Raw genomic sequence first — 17,515 nt, 5'->3', positions numbered from 1 at the left:
GGGTCAGCACCAAGAATTCGGGCAAATACAGATGCTACATCTCATACACTCCAGACATGCAAATCCGGGAGGTCACTCTGCAGGTGGAGGGTAAGATCCTTGTGATGCACAACGGAGGCAACGTGGTGTAGTGGTTAAGGGCAGTGTACTCTCATCTGGGGAGCCAAGTTTGATTTCCCAATGAGCAGCAGGCTCTAATATGGTGAACTGGAGTTGTTTCCCCTCTCCCGCACATGATGCCCACTGGAACTCGATAATGAATAGCTATGGCATTCTTTTAAGAGCTATTGTTGGATCGGAAATTGAATAAGCGACGACGTATGCCTGCGTTTATATTTGTTGGCTCCATTATTACTGGCAACATAGGTCATAAAGAATAATAATATTTTTCGCTATTATAGATAGTTCCTTTGAAAATTCCCCGCGAGACAGTCTATCTCCTCATTGTTACTCGTTTCATTATTATAAGGATACAGTCTTTTTGTTATTGTCCTTCGTGAATGTTTGTTGTGAAAATTGATACGGTAGAAATATAGAAAGAACGAAGGACAATAACAAAGACTGTATCCTTATAATAATGAACTGAATGTAACCAGCGGAATGGACTGATATCGCCGGAACTCTCCCAAAAGGGTTTATCTGTAATGAAAGCGAAAAAGTATTATTGATAACTGTATTTTATGTTTGCTTACATTATTAATTAGATTGTAAAATATAGAAGCCACTGAGCAGCACATGTGCGTCACGTGATTCTACGGTCCAATTCTCGATAACCTTCGGATAATCACAGTTCTCTCAGAACTCTCTTAGGCCCACCTACCTTATAAAGTGTCTCTATGACATTGGGCCCCTCTGAGGCCCATGTTGTCCTTCTCAGGGCCCATCTCCAAACCTCCAGGAGTTTCCCAATCTGGATCTGGCAACCCAACCGCCCATGCGTGGTCATAGAATCATAGAGTTGGAAGAGACCCCCCAAGGGCCATCAAGTCCAACCCCCTGCAATGCAGGGACACATAATCAAAGCACTCCTGACAGGTGGCCATCCAGCCTCTGTTTAAAAACCTCCCAAGAAGGAGACTCCACCACACTCCGAGGTAGTGCATTCTACTGTGGAACAGCCCTGACGGTCAGTAAGTTCTTCCTAATGTTTAGGTGGAATCTCTTTTCCTGCACCTTGAACCATTACTCAGGGAGGCCTTGGCTACTTTAGCACAGCCAAAGGAAAGAGAATTCACTGATGCTTCATCATCCTTCTGGTGCCTTCTTGGACACAACAGTTTCAATTTGTGAAGTTCTGTGTATTCAGTGCCAATGTTAAAAAAAATGGAATATGGAAATGAGTGCATCCCTAGGCTCAGCTAATTAAAAGCAAATTTGTGGTGGGTTTTGATGTTTAAAATGCATATATCCCCAATTAAAGTCACCCAGGGCAATTTACAGTTTAAGGCAACATAGCAGCAGCAAACCAAGTCATTGTAATTTTTTTTTTCAAACTGTCACATTCTGGAAAAAAATATCAGAGCTAAATGTTCATAGTTGGCGCTTGGGAAAACAACACTGTAAACTCATACCTGGCCAAAAATAAAAACGGCTGAGTGAACGTGCTAGATGGGGGTCTTCCACGATCCAAGCTCTGCCACAGAGAAGGGTCTATCCCAGTGGTGGCGAACCTATGGCACGGGTGCCAGAGGTGGCACTCAGAGCCCTCTCTGTGGGCACGTGCAAACAGAGTGCCCCCCCCCCATACATCTATGCTGGCCTGGGCTGCTGGACTTGATTATTAGCATTAAACCTAAGACCTAGTTCTGGGGGAGCAGTGTAGGTAACCCTGTTAAGCGCTGTTAAACCCCACTGATTTTCATGCGAAGAACTAAAGCGCGATCCTTTACCTGGGAGTAAGCTCGGTTGCTGGCACTTGGGGCTTGCTTTTGAATAAACCCTCTTAGGGTCGTGATTCACCTGTTGGAAGAGTTGCACGGTTGCTTCAAAGCAAAGCCACCGACTACCACCAAGCTTACTAACACGTGCCTCGGAGCCAACCATTTTCCTAAACTAAAACCTCAGTATTCGGGTTAGATTGCCATGTTGGCACTTTGCAATAAATAAGTGGGTTTTGGGTTGCAGTTTGGGCACTCGGTCTCAAAAAGGTTCGCCATCACTGGTCTATCCAGTTGTCTTCATCTGTGACGGTCAAAGGCCACCAGATAAAAATGCCAACAATCTTAACCAGATTGAGTGCAGTTTCTCTTTCAATTCTCTGCAGATCCTTCAAAGACATCTGAGGATGACCTGGATGATTCTATTCTGTTGCAGCCGCGTCCCGATCGCTCAGATGTCCTGAGCAAACTGGATCAGATCATAAAGGCTTTGGCCCAACTGGAAGCAAAGCTGGAGCAGTTCATGAGCAGCAAGACCTTCCCAGAATGCGCCGGTGCCCCGAAACGCTAGGAATGATACCATGTCTGCACTCCTGGAAATTTAAATTAGTTTTAAACCTACTGTGCTGGAGGATCTTATCCTGATCCAAAGAAATGTAGGGACTGTAATTCTGTTAAAGGGCTAGGACAGGGGTCTGCAGCCTACGGCTCTCCAGATGTTAATGGACTACAATTCCCATCAGCCCCTGCCAATTGGTCATGCTGGCAGGGGCTGATGGGAATTGTAGTCCATGAACATCTGGAGAGCCGCAGGTTGCAGAACTCTGGGCTAGGATATAAGAAATAAAAGTTTCCCTACACTGTACATTCGTGAGTCACTTGTAAATTATCAGCTGTTTACAGAAGGGGTGGCAGATGGGCTTAAATAAAAAGCACTGGCTACATTGATTTGAGGATCACTGTCTCCCAATCTTTGTTTGTTTGTTTGTTTAGGATTTACATCCTGGCCTATCCCTGAAGGGTTCTGGGTGGGTCACAACATAGTTTAACCATTCCATAAATATTAAAATATAGATCCACATCTGAAATTAACCAGTTAACAATTTAAAAATACAAACATTATAAGCCGTGCATTGCTGGAAAGTAAAAAGAACCCAGCCGAAGGCGGGAGGCAGGGCGAGGGGGCGGGGGCACTTAAAAATTGCTGCAAAAGTGAACAACAACAACAACAACAACAGTTTTGTTATGGCCAAAAGAGAAAAGGTGACGGTGCTCGCAGTCGCCTAAATAAAACTCTCCTCTGCCGGACTCCTTCGAGGACCGATTCCTGCCCACCCAAAGCATTAGGGCCCCGATTCTGCACTGCACGGCTTCGCGCAGCCCGGGCACGTAGAGAGGCCCTCTTGCGCTTTAAGAACCCCCCATTTCCAGGCCCTGGACTTTGGCCGGAGCCCATAGAAACTGCCGAGGCAGCAGCAAGGGGTGGGCAGGAGGGGTGTGTCGGGGGAGGGAAGACGGCCAGAGGGGACGGGGCAGAAAGAAAGCGCTTCGAGGCCACCACCCCGGCGCCACCATGGCAGTCTCGTAAGCTTCTGTTCGCTTCCTCCCCTTGCAAAAAAGAAAGCATTCCCCCCCTCCCGGGATGACCCTGACCCCCTCCCCTTGCTATGGGTCCCCCCTCCCGTGCATCAGCTGGGCGCTTGCAAACTAGGGGAAATGTCCCGGGACCGCTCCAGGCTTCGCCGTGATATCTCTAATATGAGCGCCTCAAGATTTTAGCCTGAGCGGATTTCGTGTAGCCAACTTCTGAAACTTTGGTGGCTACCGTAATGCACGTAAGACGCTAATATGCAATGGGGGTAGCGGTCTGGTCTACTCCGGGACCTTCGGCGGAATGTGAACCTCTAGGCCAGGAGGGGAGGGGTTTTAAAGACGCATGGGTTTTTAAAGGCGCAGGACTCCAGTGGTTTTTCAAGTTGGCATGGGATGGTGAGAAACCGAAAAAAAAAGAAAAAGGAAGATATTTATCTTAACAGCTGCATGGCAGGTGGAAATTCAAATGGTGTAGCTTTCCCGCTGCCTGACAGGTGGAAATTCAAATGGTGGAGCTTTCTCCGACCTGGAGTTCACAATGATTGATGGAGAAAGTGTTAAGTGGCTGGTCTACCCTGTGAGTGGGTGGTGTCATCTTTTGACAGCCAGCCAGAAGGGCCTTGAGTGCGAATTCTAACACCCTTTCCCCTGATATCTCTAACAACAGCATTGTTATGTTAACTTTGAACTTCCTTACAGCAGGGGCCCAAGGTAACGTGGTTAGCTCAGAACCTGCGTTTCCAGAGCCCAGGGAATCCGACATTCTATCAGTTTCCCAGTCAGCATGGCCAATTGGCCATGCTGGCAGGGGCTGATGGGAATTGTAGTTCCTGAACATCTGGAGAGCCGCAGGTTCCCTACCCCTACGCTAGCTGGATGAAAACCAGCACATCTAAATGACAAGGAAAACTTTAAACCATGCATTATTCTTTTTTTTTAAATTTCCTAGCATCATCTGCTCCAAACAGAACTATAGTTTACATTTTATGAATGGCTGGCATCTTTAGCTGTAAACTGTGTACTTATAACTAGTAGCTAGCATTTCAACAAACAGGAAAACAAACATTGTACAGTTTGCACACATGGCGGAATATAAAGGATGTTTACAGGAAAGGGGGCTGCTGTTTATTCTGAGAAGACCTGAAATCCACATTCTTGAAAGAATAACACAGTGCATGTGCAGTTGTCATTTCCTTCTCAAAAGATTACACAAGTGGTAAAGCCACAAGAGTCCTGAATGGTGGGGAGACCTTTTTGATATGGAGAAGTCTACTTGGGATCACAAATAAATATAATTCATTGCACCGATTGCTGTGGCAGGTTGCACGAAGTCACAAATCCCGACAACTGAAAATTAGGCAGGTAACAGCTGGACCCAACAAACTAGAAAAAATGTGTCCTTCAGGCCCCTTCCTGACATGCAGAGTAATGCACTTTCAGTCCACTTTGCAGCCGTGTGGAATAGCAAAATCCACTTTCAAGCAGTTGTGAAAGTGGATTGAAAGTGCATTATTCTGCATGTTCGGAAGGGGCCTCAATCCCAACCCACCATTCCTCAAGAGCCTTCCAGATCCCAGTTCAATGCTTGAAGCACAGAGAAGCAACGCCTCGAGTTTAATCTATGCAGATCACACAATTCAGAAGAAGAAGAAGAGAAGAGTTTGGATTTATATCCCCCCTTTCTCTCCTGTAGGAGACTCAAAGGGGCTTACAATCTCCTTGCCCTTCCCCCCTCACAACAAACACCCTGTGAGGTAGGTGGGGCTGAGAGAGTCTCGGTAGTTGCTGTGACTAGCCCAAGGTCACCCAGCTGGCATGTGTGGGAGTGTACAGGCTAATCTGAATTCCCCAGAGAAGACTCCACAGCTCAAGCAGCAGAGCAGGGAATCAAACCCAGTTCCTCCAGATTAGATACACGGTGCTCTAACCTCCTCTACTAGAAGAAGAAGAAGAGGAAGAGTTTGGATTTATATCTCCTCCTGTAGGAGACTCCAAAGGGCTTATAATCTCCTTGCCCTTCCCTCACAACAAACACCCTGTGAGGTAGGTGGGGCTGAGAGAGCTCCGAGAAGCTGTGACTAGCCCAAGGTCACCCAGCTGGCATGTGTGGGAGTGTACAGGCTAATCTGAATTCCCCAGAGAAGACTCCACAGCTCAAGCAGCAGAGCAGGGAATCAAACCCAGTTCCTCCAGATTAGATACACGAGCTCTTAACCTCCTACGCCACTGCTGCTCCTTTTCTTAACAAGGCAATGATGACTTTGACACATCGTTCTATGTATGGTCCCACTGCAGCCCCCGGGTTCCCTCCAAGGAAGCCTATCGTGCAGCCATGGTGCTCTCTGGTGTCGGGGATGCTCTCGGTTATCGCAATCAGCGCTGGGAATACTGTACCTCGGGGCCTCAGATCCACCAGGAGCTCCAGGAAATGGGCGGCCTTGCCCAGGTTTGTGTGGCCCTCCCTGACTGGCCCGTCAGTGATGATACTGTGCTGCATCTTGCAACAGCTGAGGCCCTGGCCACTGGTAAGCAGCAGGAAAGGGGCTCGTGGGCTTCCAGCTTTATTTTTTCCCTTGAAAAATGCCCTTCTCTCTCACAGCACTGTGCCAGTGCCACCCTAGACTTGCCAGCCATTGGCTGGCAACTGGCAGATGTCTGGAGGAATAGGGACATGAGGATATGCTTTTGAGCATCGGTGTGATGTCACTTCCGGGAGGGAGCAAGTTTGTTTTCTGCTGCTCCAGAGACTAGGACCAGGAGTAATGGGTTCAAGGTGAAGGAAAAGAGATTCCACCTGAACATCAGGAAAAACTTCCTGACAGTAAGGGCTGTTTGACAGTAGAATGCACTAACTCGGAGCGTGGTGGAGTCTCCTTCTTTGGAGGTTTTTAAGAGGCTGGATGGCCATCTGTCAGGAGTGGTTTGATTGTGTGTTCTTGCATTGCAGGGGGTTGGACTTGATGGCCTTTGGGGGGTTTCTTCCAACTCTATGATTCTATGATGTCTGGCCTCTGTAGGAATAACAAGAAACTGTATGACAGAACCCTAGTGTTTCCAGCAATTCTTGGAGTAGACTGATATCACTTCTGGATTTCTCCTGGATGTGATGTCATACTATCACCTTATCATGATCTTTTTACATTATTTTTCTTCTGGCTGTAAGATTGGTGTCAGGAGATCGCCTGGTAAGAAATGAACAAGTGAGTGAGGTGTGATGTTGTGTGGGAAGGGAAGTGCCTTCAAGATAGCCACCAGGCATTTCATGAAGGTTTCCATAGATGTGGCAGCCATTTAGGGAGGAGAAAGTTAGCTTAAAAGATTTATTTGGGGTTTTGTGAAAAAAAAAACCCCAGGTTTTGATATTAAACCCTTTTTAAAATTTATTTTATTTATTTATTATTTTACATTTTTGATTTATTGTCCGCCTTCCCCAAAGGGCTCAGGGCAGCTTACAACACGATAAAACACAACAGTCCATATATTACATAAAATATAAATTGTTTAAAATCAACACAGTATATGGTCCAAAAAACCAGAGTAAAATCCAAAGCAATTTAGATGGTGATGAAATCCCACCCTCACCCCAAGCCCACACGGAGGCCGGGACAATGTAACCACAATTGATGTTCCTTTTCAGGGAAAAATGGAGAACCTCTGTTCCAGGAACTGGCCAACCGCTATGTTGAAGCCATGAAGGATATGGAAGGGAGGAAACCAGGACCCACAAGCATTCTGGGTAATATGGACCATTCCCTACTGCAAATGACCAAAATCCCATTCTCTTCAAAAACAACATTTTCATGTGTTATTTTTGCTTTTAGTGATGATGTCAGAAAGACGGAGTTTGTTGCTTCATTTTTTTCACTTTTTATGCCTTTTCCCATTTCTTCCTGTTTTTTCCATGCCCGATATACCTATGGGCTTGGCAGGGCCTCAAAATCTGGCCAAGGTGTATAATATTTTAGACACAGTCATAGTCTTTTCTTACACATGCTGTAATAACACACTGTAGTCTCTCAACAACCCTTCAGTAATTTCCCTTGCACTCTGTTTCAGAATAATACAGTCTTAAGCCCATAACTTGACGCTAGCATTGATTTCTGTATTGATTTGTCCTCACAAGTGGAATAGCCTAGGAGCTCTCTTCACCTGAATCCAGCACTACCTGCTTGCATAGAAGGGACTATGCAGATGGCTGATAGTTTGTTTCTCAGTTTGGAGTTCAACAAAATAGTCCCTCCCCACCTTCAGGACAAGGTTTCCTCCCTCCTCTGTGTTTAACATATGAAAGAGTGGTTGTTGAGGGGGCTTTATGGGCTGTGTGGTTGTGGTCTGGTAGATCTTGTTCTTAATGTTTCACCTGCATCTGTGGCTGGCATCTTCAGAGGTGTATCGCAGAGAGGTTACACACTGTGTCCAGTCCAGAGCCCGAGCAAGGGGGAACTGCGCCCAGGGCACGTGTGCGCCCTGCGCCCCTGACACCCCGGAATGTTCCCCACCACGCCCTGGAAAAACCCCGCACCGGTGCATGCCCAGTTCATCGTCCGTCCCCCCCGCCCCCTTGGCGCTACTATGCCACTGGTCCGGTCCAGTTACATACTGTAACTTCTCTCTGTGATACACTCTGAAGGTGCCAGTCACAGATGCAGATGAAGCGTTAGGAACAAGATCTACCAGACCACGGCCACACAGCCCGGAAAACCCACAACAACCAGTTGAGTCCGGCCGTGATGCCTTCGACAGTATGAAAGAGTGTTTATCTAACCCCTTTCCTAAGCACTCAGTGAACATCACATCTTAGCAATTCTCACAGCAATAAGTGGTTTTTCTTACCACCTCTCTGTTGCAGGATATGTGTGTGTGTGTGAGTGTGTTATGTGGGGTGGTGGTGAAGCAATGACTGCCTAAGGCTGCCGAGTGAGTTTGTGGTGGAGGAGAAACTTGAGGCAGGGGTTTCCTGCTGACATTCACACCAGCTCTATACCAACTACATGTGATTATCAACTGCTTGAAGTTTTCTCCTGACTCCCACCCCCCACCCCCAGCTTTAAACAAAACGCCTCTGCACAGATTGTATCTAGAATGGAAAACCAGTGTGATTTGAAATGGAAATCTAGCGTGGCAAAGGGGCAGGGTGCTTCATTGCTCTCCTAAATGTCCCCCCCCCCGCCCCGCAACAAAATCACCCATGCGTGGCTTCCTTCTCCTTCCTCTGAAGAAAAATAGAGAATCTCTCTTCCCCCATTGGGAAAAAAAATCAGATGGCAAGAAAAAAAATTAGCAGAATAGTTATCAGAGAGGAGTTTTAGCTAAAAGCTGCCAAAAGGTGGGTGAAGAATCCCCTCTGCCAGAAAGTGTTTTATTTCTTCCATAGCTCCATTTTGTCCCTGTGATCTCAATCCATTATGTTTTATATTGCCTTTTCTATGTGCCCATCCACCATAAATTGCATTTTCTGATGAAAAATGCATTAACTTTTTACTGGCTGATGCTATTCCGCTGGTAAGTTTTAAAGTGACTATCTTCTTCTTTTTAGCCATAAATATAATGAATAAATTAGTACCATACCTATCAATTCTGCAAGAATCCTAGCCAAATTGTAACGTTTTAATATTCATGGGCTGTTTTATTGTGTGGGTTTTATTTTTTGTAATACGTTTGTAACGTGTCCTTTTAACTGTTTGTAATATGCATTATGTAATATATATGTTTAATGATGTCATGGCCTATGGTTACAACTTTTGGAAAAAAAGAAAAGTCGGGAACAATGCACGGCCAGATATCACAGGTCTTTTGGCCTAAGAACACCTTAGAGCTAGCGTGGTGTAGCAGTTAAGAGCAGGTGGATTCTAATCTGGAGAACCAGGTTTGATTCCCCACCCCTCCACCTGAGTGGCAGAGACTTATCTGGTGAACCAGATGTGTTTCCACACTCCTACATTCCTGCTGTGTGATCTTGGGCTCGTCACAGTTCTCTCTGAACTTTCTCAGCCCCACCTACCTCACAAGGTGTCTTTTGTGGGGAGAGGAAGGGAAAGGAGCTTGTAGGCCACCTTGAGTCTCCTTACAGGAGAGAAAAGTGGGATATAAATCCAAAATCATCATCTTCATCTCAAGATGTCACTCTTTTTCTGCTGATAGGAACATCTCAGTTGCGTCCAGGGGAGCCAGGTGGATATCGCATTCCCTTCAACCCTGGTGCAACAGGCTGTGGAGCTGCCATGAGATCCATGTGCATTGGGCTCAGGTAATGTGGTATACGATGGGGTCAACAGAGGCTGAAGGTCAGAAGCAACTCTGTATTGACTCACTGCCAACTCTGTCCCAGGTATCCACATCCTTCTGATCTAACCGCTTTGGTCCAAGTCAGTGTAGAAAGTGGAAGAATGACACATCACCATCCCACAGGTAAAGGGCGGACGTGGGCTAGCAGATTCATAATGGAATGCATTCTGGGATTATAGGCGAAACAGTCAAGACAGTGCTGGGACTGTGGTCTTTGTCAAGAACTGGGAAGCTAGTGTGCATTGTGATTTCATGACTTGTGTTGGACAGATTGGGAAGATCTGAAGGTGACTGCAGCTGTGATTTTTGCCCCATGACCATATTGCAATATCATTCCAGATTTGCAACTTCTGTTTCATGAGAACCAGCGGGGTGTAGTGGTTAAGAGCAGGTGGGTTCTAATCTGGAGAACCGGGCTTGATTCCTCACTCCTCCACCTGAGTGCGAGAGGCTTATCTGGTGATCCAGATGTGTTTCCGCACTCCTGCATTCCTGCTGGGTGAACCTCGGGCCAATCACAGTTCTCTCAGAACTCTCTCAGCCCCACCTACCCCACAAGGTGTCTGTTGTAGGGAGAGGAAGGGAAAAGAGTTTGTAGGCCACCTTGAGTCTCCTTACAGGAGAGAAAGGTGGGATATAAATCCAAACTCTTCTTCTTCATACATGTCACCAAGTCAAAACACTTGTATGGCCATCTGTCTTGCCCTCCCTTTCAGGTGGGCTATCTACTTCTTCTAAATAAAATAATTATTAAGTAGCATATATACATGCTTATGAAACCGTTACAATACTTCTCTAGAGACTGGAAGAGTTTATGATGCGGTGATATCACAGGCACTGTCCAATAGGTGCCTCCCAGCTGATTTTCTGAACCACACTGACAACTTGAAGAATTGGTTTTACGGAGCTTATGCAGAGAAAAAGAAAGGGGCTAGATCCAGCCAGCTTTTCCTCTCAGTCTCACCAATTATGCCCTTCTCCCATTTTCACCAGTGGAAAAGCTGGTTGGATTCCACTGCCTCTTTGTTTGGAATGTGACAGTTGCTTCTACAGTGCCCACACTGCTCTTTAAAATGCTGCATGTGTAACCCCCATGCTCAGAATGGGTTGACCCAGTAAGGGGTGGAGACTCAAAGCAGCAAGAGGCTGCAGAGCTTATGTAGTTTGGAGGAGACAAGGCTACCAGACTCGGACCTTGATTTGTATAAGCCCTTAACACCTTGTTAAGGGTTTCTTTTTGTGGTTGTAATGGGTGAGAGTTCTCCTGGAAACCTTCATCATGTTGAATCCTGTCCATCAAGCCCTTGGAGTCTTCAGGAGCCAACCCACTTGCAAAGAAGAACTGGACTTGGCAGTATCAGTAGACTGTAAATATAAGGACTTGAAAATGCAACCTGAACAGGACCTTGAATTGTGATGTTAAATGTTGATGTTATATGTTAAGAAAGTAAACCATTTTGTTTTTAAAATTTGTTGTTGCAAACTCATTCCAAGTTCTGCCCCACAGAACCCACAAGCTGAGGTTACACATGCATCTTCATCCGTGGTTGCGAGCCCTCCTAAATCTGAATGAACCTGCCTAAACATTAAGATCTTCTCCTGAGGCCTTGTTGTGGGTACCTTGATATCAGAAGTTAGGTTGGAGGACAGTGGAGAAGAGGGCTTTTTTGGTGATGGTGCTGCCCTGGCTTTGTTATTCCCTCCCAAGAGAGTTTCATCAGCCACCATCAGTCTCCCAAGCTTTCTCGCAGTAACAGAGGCCCCTTCCGCACACGCAAAATAATGCGTTTTCAAACCACTTTCACAACTGTTTGCAAGTGGATTTTGCTATTCCGCACAGCTTCAAAGAGCACTGAAAGCAGTTTGAAAGTGCATTATTCTGCATGTGCGGAATGAGCCAGCGTGAAGTCGGCCCGCGGGGGTCGCAAGGAAGAGGCAAGACGCGGAGATATCATCCGGTGGAGAGAGCCAGCAGCAGGAAGCGCGTGATCCGTGGATCTGGCAACTCTGCCGTGTGCTAGTCCCTGGCACCTTTTAATAGGGTTTGCCAGCAGGGCGTGGAGGAGCGGGAGAATACTGGCATATGATACATGACATCACCGCTGGGCCGGGCTGCTCTTACGTATGCGGAGGAAACGTTCACGTCTGGGTCTAATCCATACCTGGGGGCAAGCACCCCTTTGTCCCTTTGTCTGGGACACCTGGTGACCGTGAGTCAGGTAGTTCTTGACCTGTGACTCACGGGGGTCTGAGGGATGGGTGAGCGTGTGCGCCCAGAAGGACACAGATGGCACAGGCATTCCTGCGCTCTTTCTGAGGCTCTGCTGGGTTCACGGGGCTCATCCCTACACCAGAGATTCCTTTCTCACATGCTGAATAATCCACTTTCAGTGCACTTTGCAGCTGGATTTCACTGCGCAGAATAGCGAAATCCAGTTGCAAACAGTTGTGAAAGTGGATTGAAAGTGCATTATTCTGCATGCGCGGAAGGGGCCTAACTTTTAATGGTTTTGTGCTGCTGTTTGTTTTTGAATTTGTTTTGTTAATGTGAACTGCCTTGATTCTAAAAGTGAAAGAAAAGGAATGTAATTTTTAAAAAGCAAATGCATGAGCCACAAAGCCCGCTCTGCCTTTCCTCTGTTACAGGTTATCTGGGGGCACTGGCCTCTGCCCTCTTCACTGCCTATGCTGTACGGGGCCTTCCTCTTGAACGCTGGGGGTCAGAGTTGCTCAAAACTTTTCCCCTTGCCTTGGAATATATCCAAAATGCTGCTGCTGAGAGTGAATTGAATGTAGGGTCTTGGACATATTTTCAGGAAAAATGGGAGTGGTAAGTATTTTGGGGGAGAAAGATTTTTGGGAGAAGGAAGATTCAAATTGTTCAGGTAATACAGCTGTAAAAGTCCAAGTACAGTGGGACCTTGGTTTTCATTGCCTTCGGTTTTCATCGGTTTCAGTTTTCATCGATTTTTTCAGTGAAAAATTTATGGTCCTCGGGTTCTCTATTGGATTTTGGCTCCCCGGTTTCTCTTACTCAATCTTGCAGTAAGGTGCAGGGGTTTGTGAGAGAAAAATCACCCTCGGACAAAGCTGGCTGCAGTATATCGCCGTATCTCGGGTAAATCCTTGTTTAATGACAACGTCTTGCCCCATTTCAGACAAATCTTAAAGAGGCGTCAGAAACAGACCTCTTTGGACAACTTTCTGGTACGACATTGGTCCACTGGCTCTGAAGCTGGTCCTAGTGTAATTGTTTGTTACTGTTTTCAGCATTAAACACTATGTTTATTCACCAAAAAATGTGTTTTTGGTGTGTTTTTTGAAGTGCCTAGAACGGATTAATTGGATTTTCATTGATTCCTATGGAAAAGTTTGCCTCGATTTTCATCAGTTTCGGTTTTCATCGATTCTTTTTGGACAGATTACCAACAAAAACCGAGGTTCCACTGTAGTTTTAAAACTTCTTTGGTTCAAATTTCTCCCTTCCATCAGGAGGGCCAGAAATTTGATTATTAAATAAATGACCAGATATTCTGTGAATAATTGCAGAACAGCAGCCATGAGGGGGCTTACCTGGTAAAAGAAATAATTATGTGTGTGTGGATACCAGTTATAAAGTGGTGATGATTCTGTGATTCTAGGTCTTTTCACTAGAAAAAAAACTGTGTTGAAGAGTTTGATTTGGGAGGACAATTATTTTTTTTAAGCAACCGCTTTTTGCAGAATTGCAACATTTCAGTTTGAGTGTGAAAAGACTGGGCTCACGTTTGCTGGGAACGGCTTCTGCTCAGCTCTGAGGCACATGCAGTATTTGTAAGGCTGAACACTGAAATGTTAACAGGAGCCTTCTTGGTGCTTGAGAGTCAGTGTGGTGCAGTGGTTAGAGACGGACTGAGTGACAGACCAAGATTCAAATCTCTACTCAGTTAACAGCGGTGACGGCGAACCTTTTCGAGACCGAGTGCCCAAATTGCAACTCAAAACCCACTTATTTATTGCAAAGTGCCAACACGGCAATTTCACCTGAATGCTGAGGTTTTAGTTTAGAAAAAATTGTTGGTTCCGAGACGCGCGTTACTCAGGAGTAAGCTTGGTGAAGCAACTGTGCAACACTTTGAATGGGTGAATCACGCCCCTAGGAGGGTTTACTCAGAAGCAAGCCCCATTGCCAGCAACCGAGCTCACTTCCAGGTAAAGGATCGTACCCAGGCCAGCCTAGATGTCTGTGTGTGTGTGTGTGGGGGTGTGTGATTTTCCGCCCCCCCCCCATGATGAACTCTGTGCACACGTGCCCACAGAGATGGCTCTGAGTGCCACCTCTGGCACCCGTGCCATAGGTTCACCACCACTGGTTTACAGCATTCATTACCTCTCCATGTAACCCACCTCATAGGGTTGTTGTGAGGATAAAAGGGGAGCATGTTCATCATCCTGTGCCCTTTTAAAAAAAAATTACAAACTGGACTTTGAAATGTAATAAATAAAGAATGGGGAAGAAATATCAATAGTTCATAGGTTCAAGGGGTTTTCCATGAATGGCCCCAACCCATTTCCCCTCTTCCTTTTAGGTACCTCTCGGAGCGGGGTCTTAGCAGTGGCCAGGGGCCTCCCCGCTTTCCTGCCACCTATGGTCCTGCTGAGCGAGATGTCATCTATAAAACTTTCAGCTTGGACGGATGGGCTGGGCGGAGCGGTCACGATGCCCCCATGATTGCCTACGATGCGCTCCTGAGCGCCAGGGACAGCTGGGAGGAGCTGTGCAGCCGTTCCATGTTCCACGGGGGTGAGTCAGGGAGGAAACGCACCCAGCCAATGGGGGCCCTGTGTAAACAGGTGTCCCGCCCCAGATGCATCTCACACTTTTCTCTCTGTGTGTTTCTTGATTTCCTCATCTCACAGGGGACAGTGATTCTACAGGGGTGATTGCGGCCTGCTGCTGGGGACTCACTCATGGATTCAAGGGGGTCCCGGAGGGAAATCACCGGGGGCTTGAATACCGAGACAGGATGGTGGCTGCGGCTGATCGTCTCTATGACCTCGCTTGGGGACAGAAACCTGTCTGAGAGCCAATTGGCCATGGTGGCAGGGGCTGATGGGAATTGTAGTCCGTCAACATCTGGAGAGCCGCAGGTTGCAGACCCCTGAAAGCATCTCCAACTCCTAGTGGAAGATTTGCAAAAGGCTGGAATCTGCTCTTTGTGGAATAAACTGGAGCCGTGTTTACAGTTCTTGTGTGCGTTTGTCTTATTAGCTACTGGAGGGTAATTTCAGGGGCTGAATTTCCACACAGAAACTGCCTGAGCTCAAGCTTCTTTAGGAAATGTGCACTTTTGCCTCGAGAGACTTTGCAAAGGTGTGGAAAGCACCTGACAGCTAATTGCAAAGGTGGTGGAAAGCAGCTGTGATTATGCAGTGGAGAGGGAAATGCATTCTGCGCAAGCCCAGAGGCACTTTCTTCTTTATTACTGCTTCACACATTTCATGGCTGAGCCTTGTCACTGGAGAACAAAAATCAGTTCTGGACTTTTTAAAGTATCACATCTCCCACTGGCTATGCTCCCATGTGGCCAAATGGTGTTCCACCCACAAAGGACTAGGAGTCTTGGATACACACGAAGGTCCAGCCAAGATGGTTTAATTTGGCGCCATGACAGGTTATCAGGGCAGCCAAGCTGGTATGGAGGGGGAAAGAGAGAGAGAGAGAGACAGAAAAGTATTGTCCCCTTAACATGGACAGGGATGGCAAATTTGTGAAGAAATACCAATGAGTGTCTTCCAGACAGTTGACCGGAAAGCAAGTCTGGCTTCAGACAGAACTGGTCATTCGTGTGATGATTATTCACAATAGGGGAAGTAACGGCCAGTGAAGATGGAAGTCGGCAGCCATGACGTGATGGGGCTGGCTCTATCTGCAGCAGAGGATGATGGGAAGTGGAGGCATGTGACCACTAAGGGAATGATGAAGTTGGCCACAGTTCCCTGCAGCAATGATTCGAAGACACTGTTCATGGAAAGGCAGAATGCTGAAACAGCCGTAGCTGTTGCCAACAAATCCCAATGTGAAAGCAAAGCTTGATGGGAAGGCTACAGGCATTACGCCATGTCCTGGAAGCAGAAGAACATGATGAGAAGGTCAGCAGAGCATGCTGGGATTGGCCACGTTTGAGTCTGTAGTGGCAAACCATGATATGAAAGTGTCTGTGGAAAGCAGAGCATTATGGGAGGACAGCAGGTAAACCAGCAATGGCCTTAAGCAGCAAAGCATGATGGGAAGCTTTTGACAGGTACTGAGGTTGCTTGAAAACCACCGCTGGGCTGGTAAGAATCCTTAGAAGCATGATTAGAAGAGGTTGGCGGCATCTGAGGTAACTGAGTGGAGGGCTCATGGTCGAACTGGACTCTGCGTGAGATAAATGATGGTGGTGGTGGTGACGCCAAGGACCCCGCGGACGCTGGAGTGGGTACTGTAGACACCCCCGGGCAAGTCATTCAGTATTCCCGTGCTCTAGCAGGGAAGAGAAAGAAAACAACATACCAAGAAGAAGAAGAGTTTGGATTTAGGAAGAGACTCCTAAGGGCCTTACAATCTTATTTCCCTTCCCCCCCACCAACAAACGCCTTGTGAGGTAAATAAAGACTGATGACTTTGTGAGGTGGGTGGGGCTGAGAGAGCTCCATAGAGCTGTGACTAGCCCAAGGTCACCCAGCTGGCATGTGTTGGAGTGCACAGGCTAACCCAGATTAGAGTGCCCCTGCTCTTAACCACTACGCCACTGCTGCTCCTATCCCACCCCATCTTCTCAAATCTACATCTTAAAAAATAGCTCTTCAAGCTTATGATTAAACCAGGTAACCCAAGAATTTAGGAACAGCCCAGCTGGATTGGACCAAAGGTCTGTCTGGTTCTAGTGCTTTTTTTTTCAAACAGCAGCCAGCCAGATGAACAGGGAGTTCACAGGCAGGGGATGAAGGCTGCAGTCTTCCCCTATAATTTGGTGTCAGCATGTTGTATGGTGCCAACACTTCTTCACGCAACGTGTGATTGGTGTTTGGAATATGCTGCCACAGGAGGTGGTGATGGCCACTAACCTGGATAGCTTTAAAAGGGGCTTGGACAGATTTATGGAGGAGAAGTCAATTTATGGCTACCAATCTTGATCCTCCTTGATCTGAGATTGCAAATGCCTTAACAGACCAGGTGATTGGGAGCAACAGCCGCAGAAGGCCATTGCATTCACATCCTACATGTGAGCTCCCAAAGGCACCTGGTGGGCCACTGCGAGTAGCAGAGAGCTGGACTAGATGGACTTTGGTCTGATCCAGCTGGCTTGTTCTTATGTTCTTATGTATTCAGAGGGGAATTGCTTCTGAAAATGGAGATTCCCATTAAGCAACCGTACCATGAGGATTCTCCTGTCGATGAGCCGACACAAGTTGCTCCGACTGCCTCCAGCTACAATGTGGTCATTGCCAAGGAAGTGGCAGGTATAAATCTGGGGAAGGAAAAGGGGAATCATAGAGGGGGGACAAAACCAAAGAGGTCAATTACCCCTTACTGCAAGGAAAGGATCACTTGATACCTGTCGGGGCACAAGTAAATTGAATCAAGCCACAAACAGTTGGCGAGAAGCTACAGAAGTTACCGAAGTTTGTTTCAGGGAGAGAGGCTCTGACAGAAGATAACAGAACTGGGACTGTCTAGGTCGGACATCTCCAACATGGTCCCCATGGGAGCAGGGTTTCTGATAGGCCTCTGGAAA

General features: G+C 46.9%; 2 protein-coding genes across 4 annotated transcripts in view; one reads left to right on the top strand and one right to left on the bottom strand.

Moving 5' to 3' along the window:
- The first annotated feature begins 3,369 nt into the window (after nucleotides 1-3,369).
- LOC125445296 (ADP-ribosylhydrolase ARH1-like) lies at nucleotides 3,370-14,980 on the top strand. Of its 2 annotated transcripts, none has more exons than XM_048518299.1 (8): nucleotides 3,370-3,461; nucleotides 5,766-5,995; nucleotides 7,108-7,206; nucleotides 9,612-9,717; nucleotides 9,799-9,878; nucleotides 12,402-12,585; nucleotides 14,324-14,538; nucleotides 14,655-14,980. In XM_048518299.1, exons 1-8 carry the CDS (start codon nucleotides 3,451-3,453, stop codon nucleotides 14,816-14,818), a joined length of 1,089 nt encoding a protein of 362 aa, XP_048374256.1. In that variant the 5' UTR covers nucleotides 3,370-3,450; the 3' UTR covers nucleotides 14,819-14,980. The 2 variants fall into 2 exon arrangements, with proteins under 2 accessions (XP_048374256.1, XP_048374257.1); XM_048518300.1 differs by lacking the exon at nucleotides 3,370-3,461 and adding an exon at nucleotides 3,473-3,773.
- A 382-nt stretch (nucleotides 14,981-15,362) lies between these two features.
- Nucleotides 15,363-17,515, bottom strand: part of LOC125445298 (uncharacterized WD repeat-containing protein alr2800-like) — a 7,021-nt gene continuing 4,868 nt past the window's right edge. For both annotated transcript variants that reach the window (XM_048518301.1, XM_048518303.1), the window contains 2 exons: nucleotides 17,156-17,248; nucleotides 15,363-16,260 (listed from right to left, as the gene is read on the bottom strand). In XM_048518301.1, the coding sequence (XP_048374258.1) occupies nucleotides 16,138-16,260; nucleotides 17,156-17,248 (216 nt within the window). In that variant the 3' untranslated portion in view covers nucleotides 15,363-16,137. The remainder of the gene's footprint in view (nucleotides 16,261-17,155; nucleotides 17,249-17,515) is intronic.

This window comes from Sphaerodactylus townsendi, linkage group LG15 (genome assembly GCF_021028975.2).
Source record: "Sphaerodactylus townsendi isolate TG3544 linkage group LG15, MPM_Stown_v2.3, whole genome shotgun sequence".
Classification (NCBI taxonomy): domain Eukaryota; kingdom Metazoa; phylum Chordata; class Lepidosauria; order Squamata; family Sphaerodactylidae; genus Sphaerodactylus; species Sphaerodactylus townsendi.
This window is presented reverse-complemented; position numbering and strand designations above follow the sequence as displayed.

Coding starts and splice junctions, on each gene's coding strand:
- LOC125445296 (XM_048518299.1), top strand. Junction 9,879..12,401: donor GACACATCACCATCCCACAG/GTAAAGGGCGGA, acceptor CCTCTGTTACAG/GTTATCTGGGGGCACTGGCC. Junction 14,539..14,654: donor CCGTTCCATGTTCCACGGGG/GTGAGTCAGGGA, acceptor CTCATCTCACAG/GGGACAGTGATTCTACAGGG.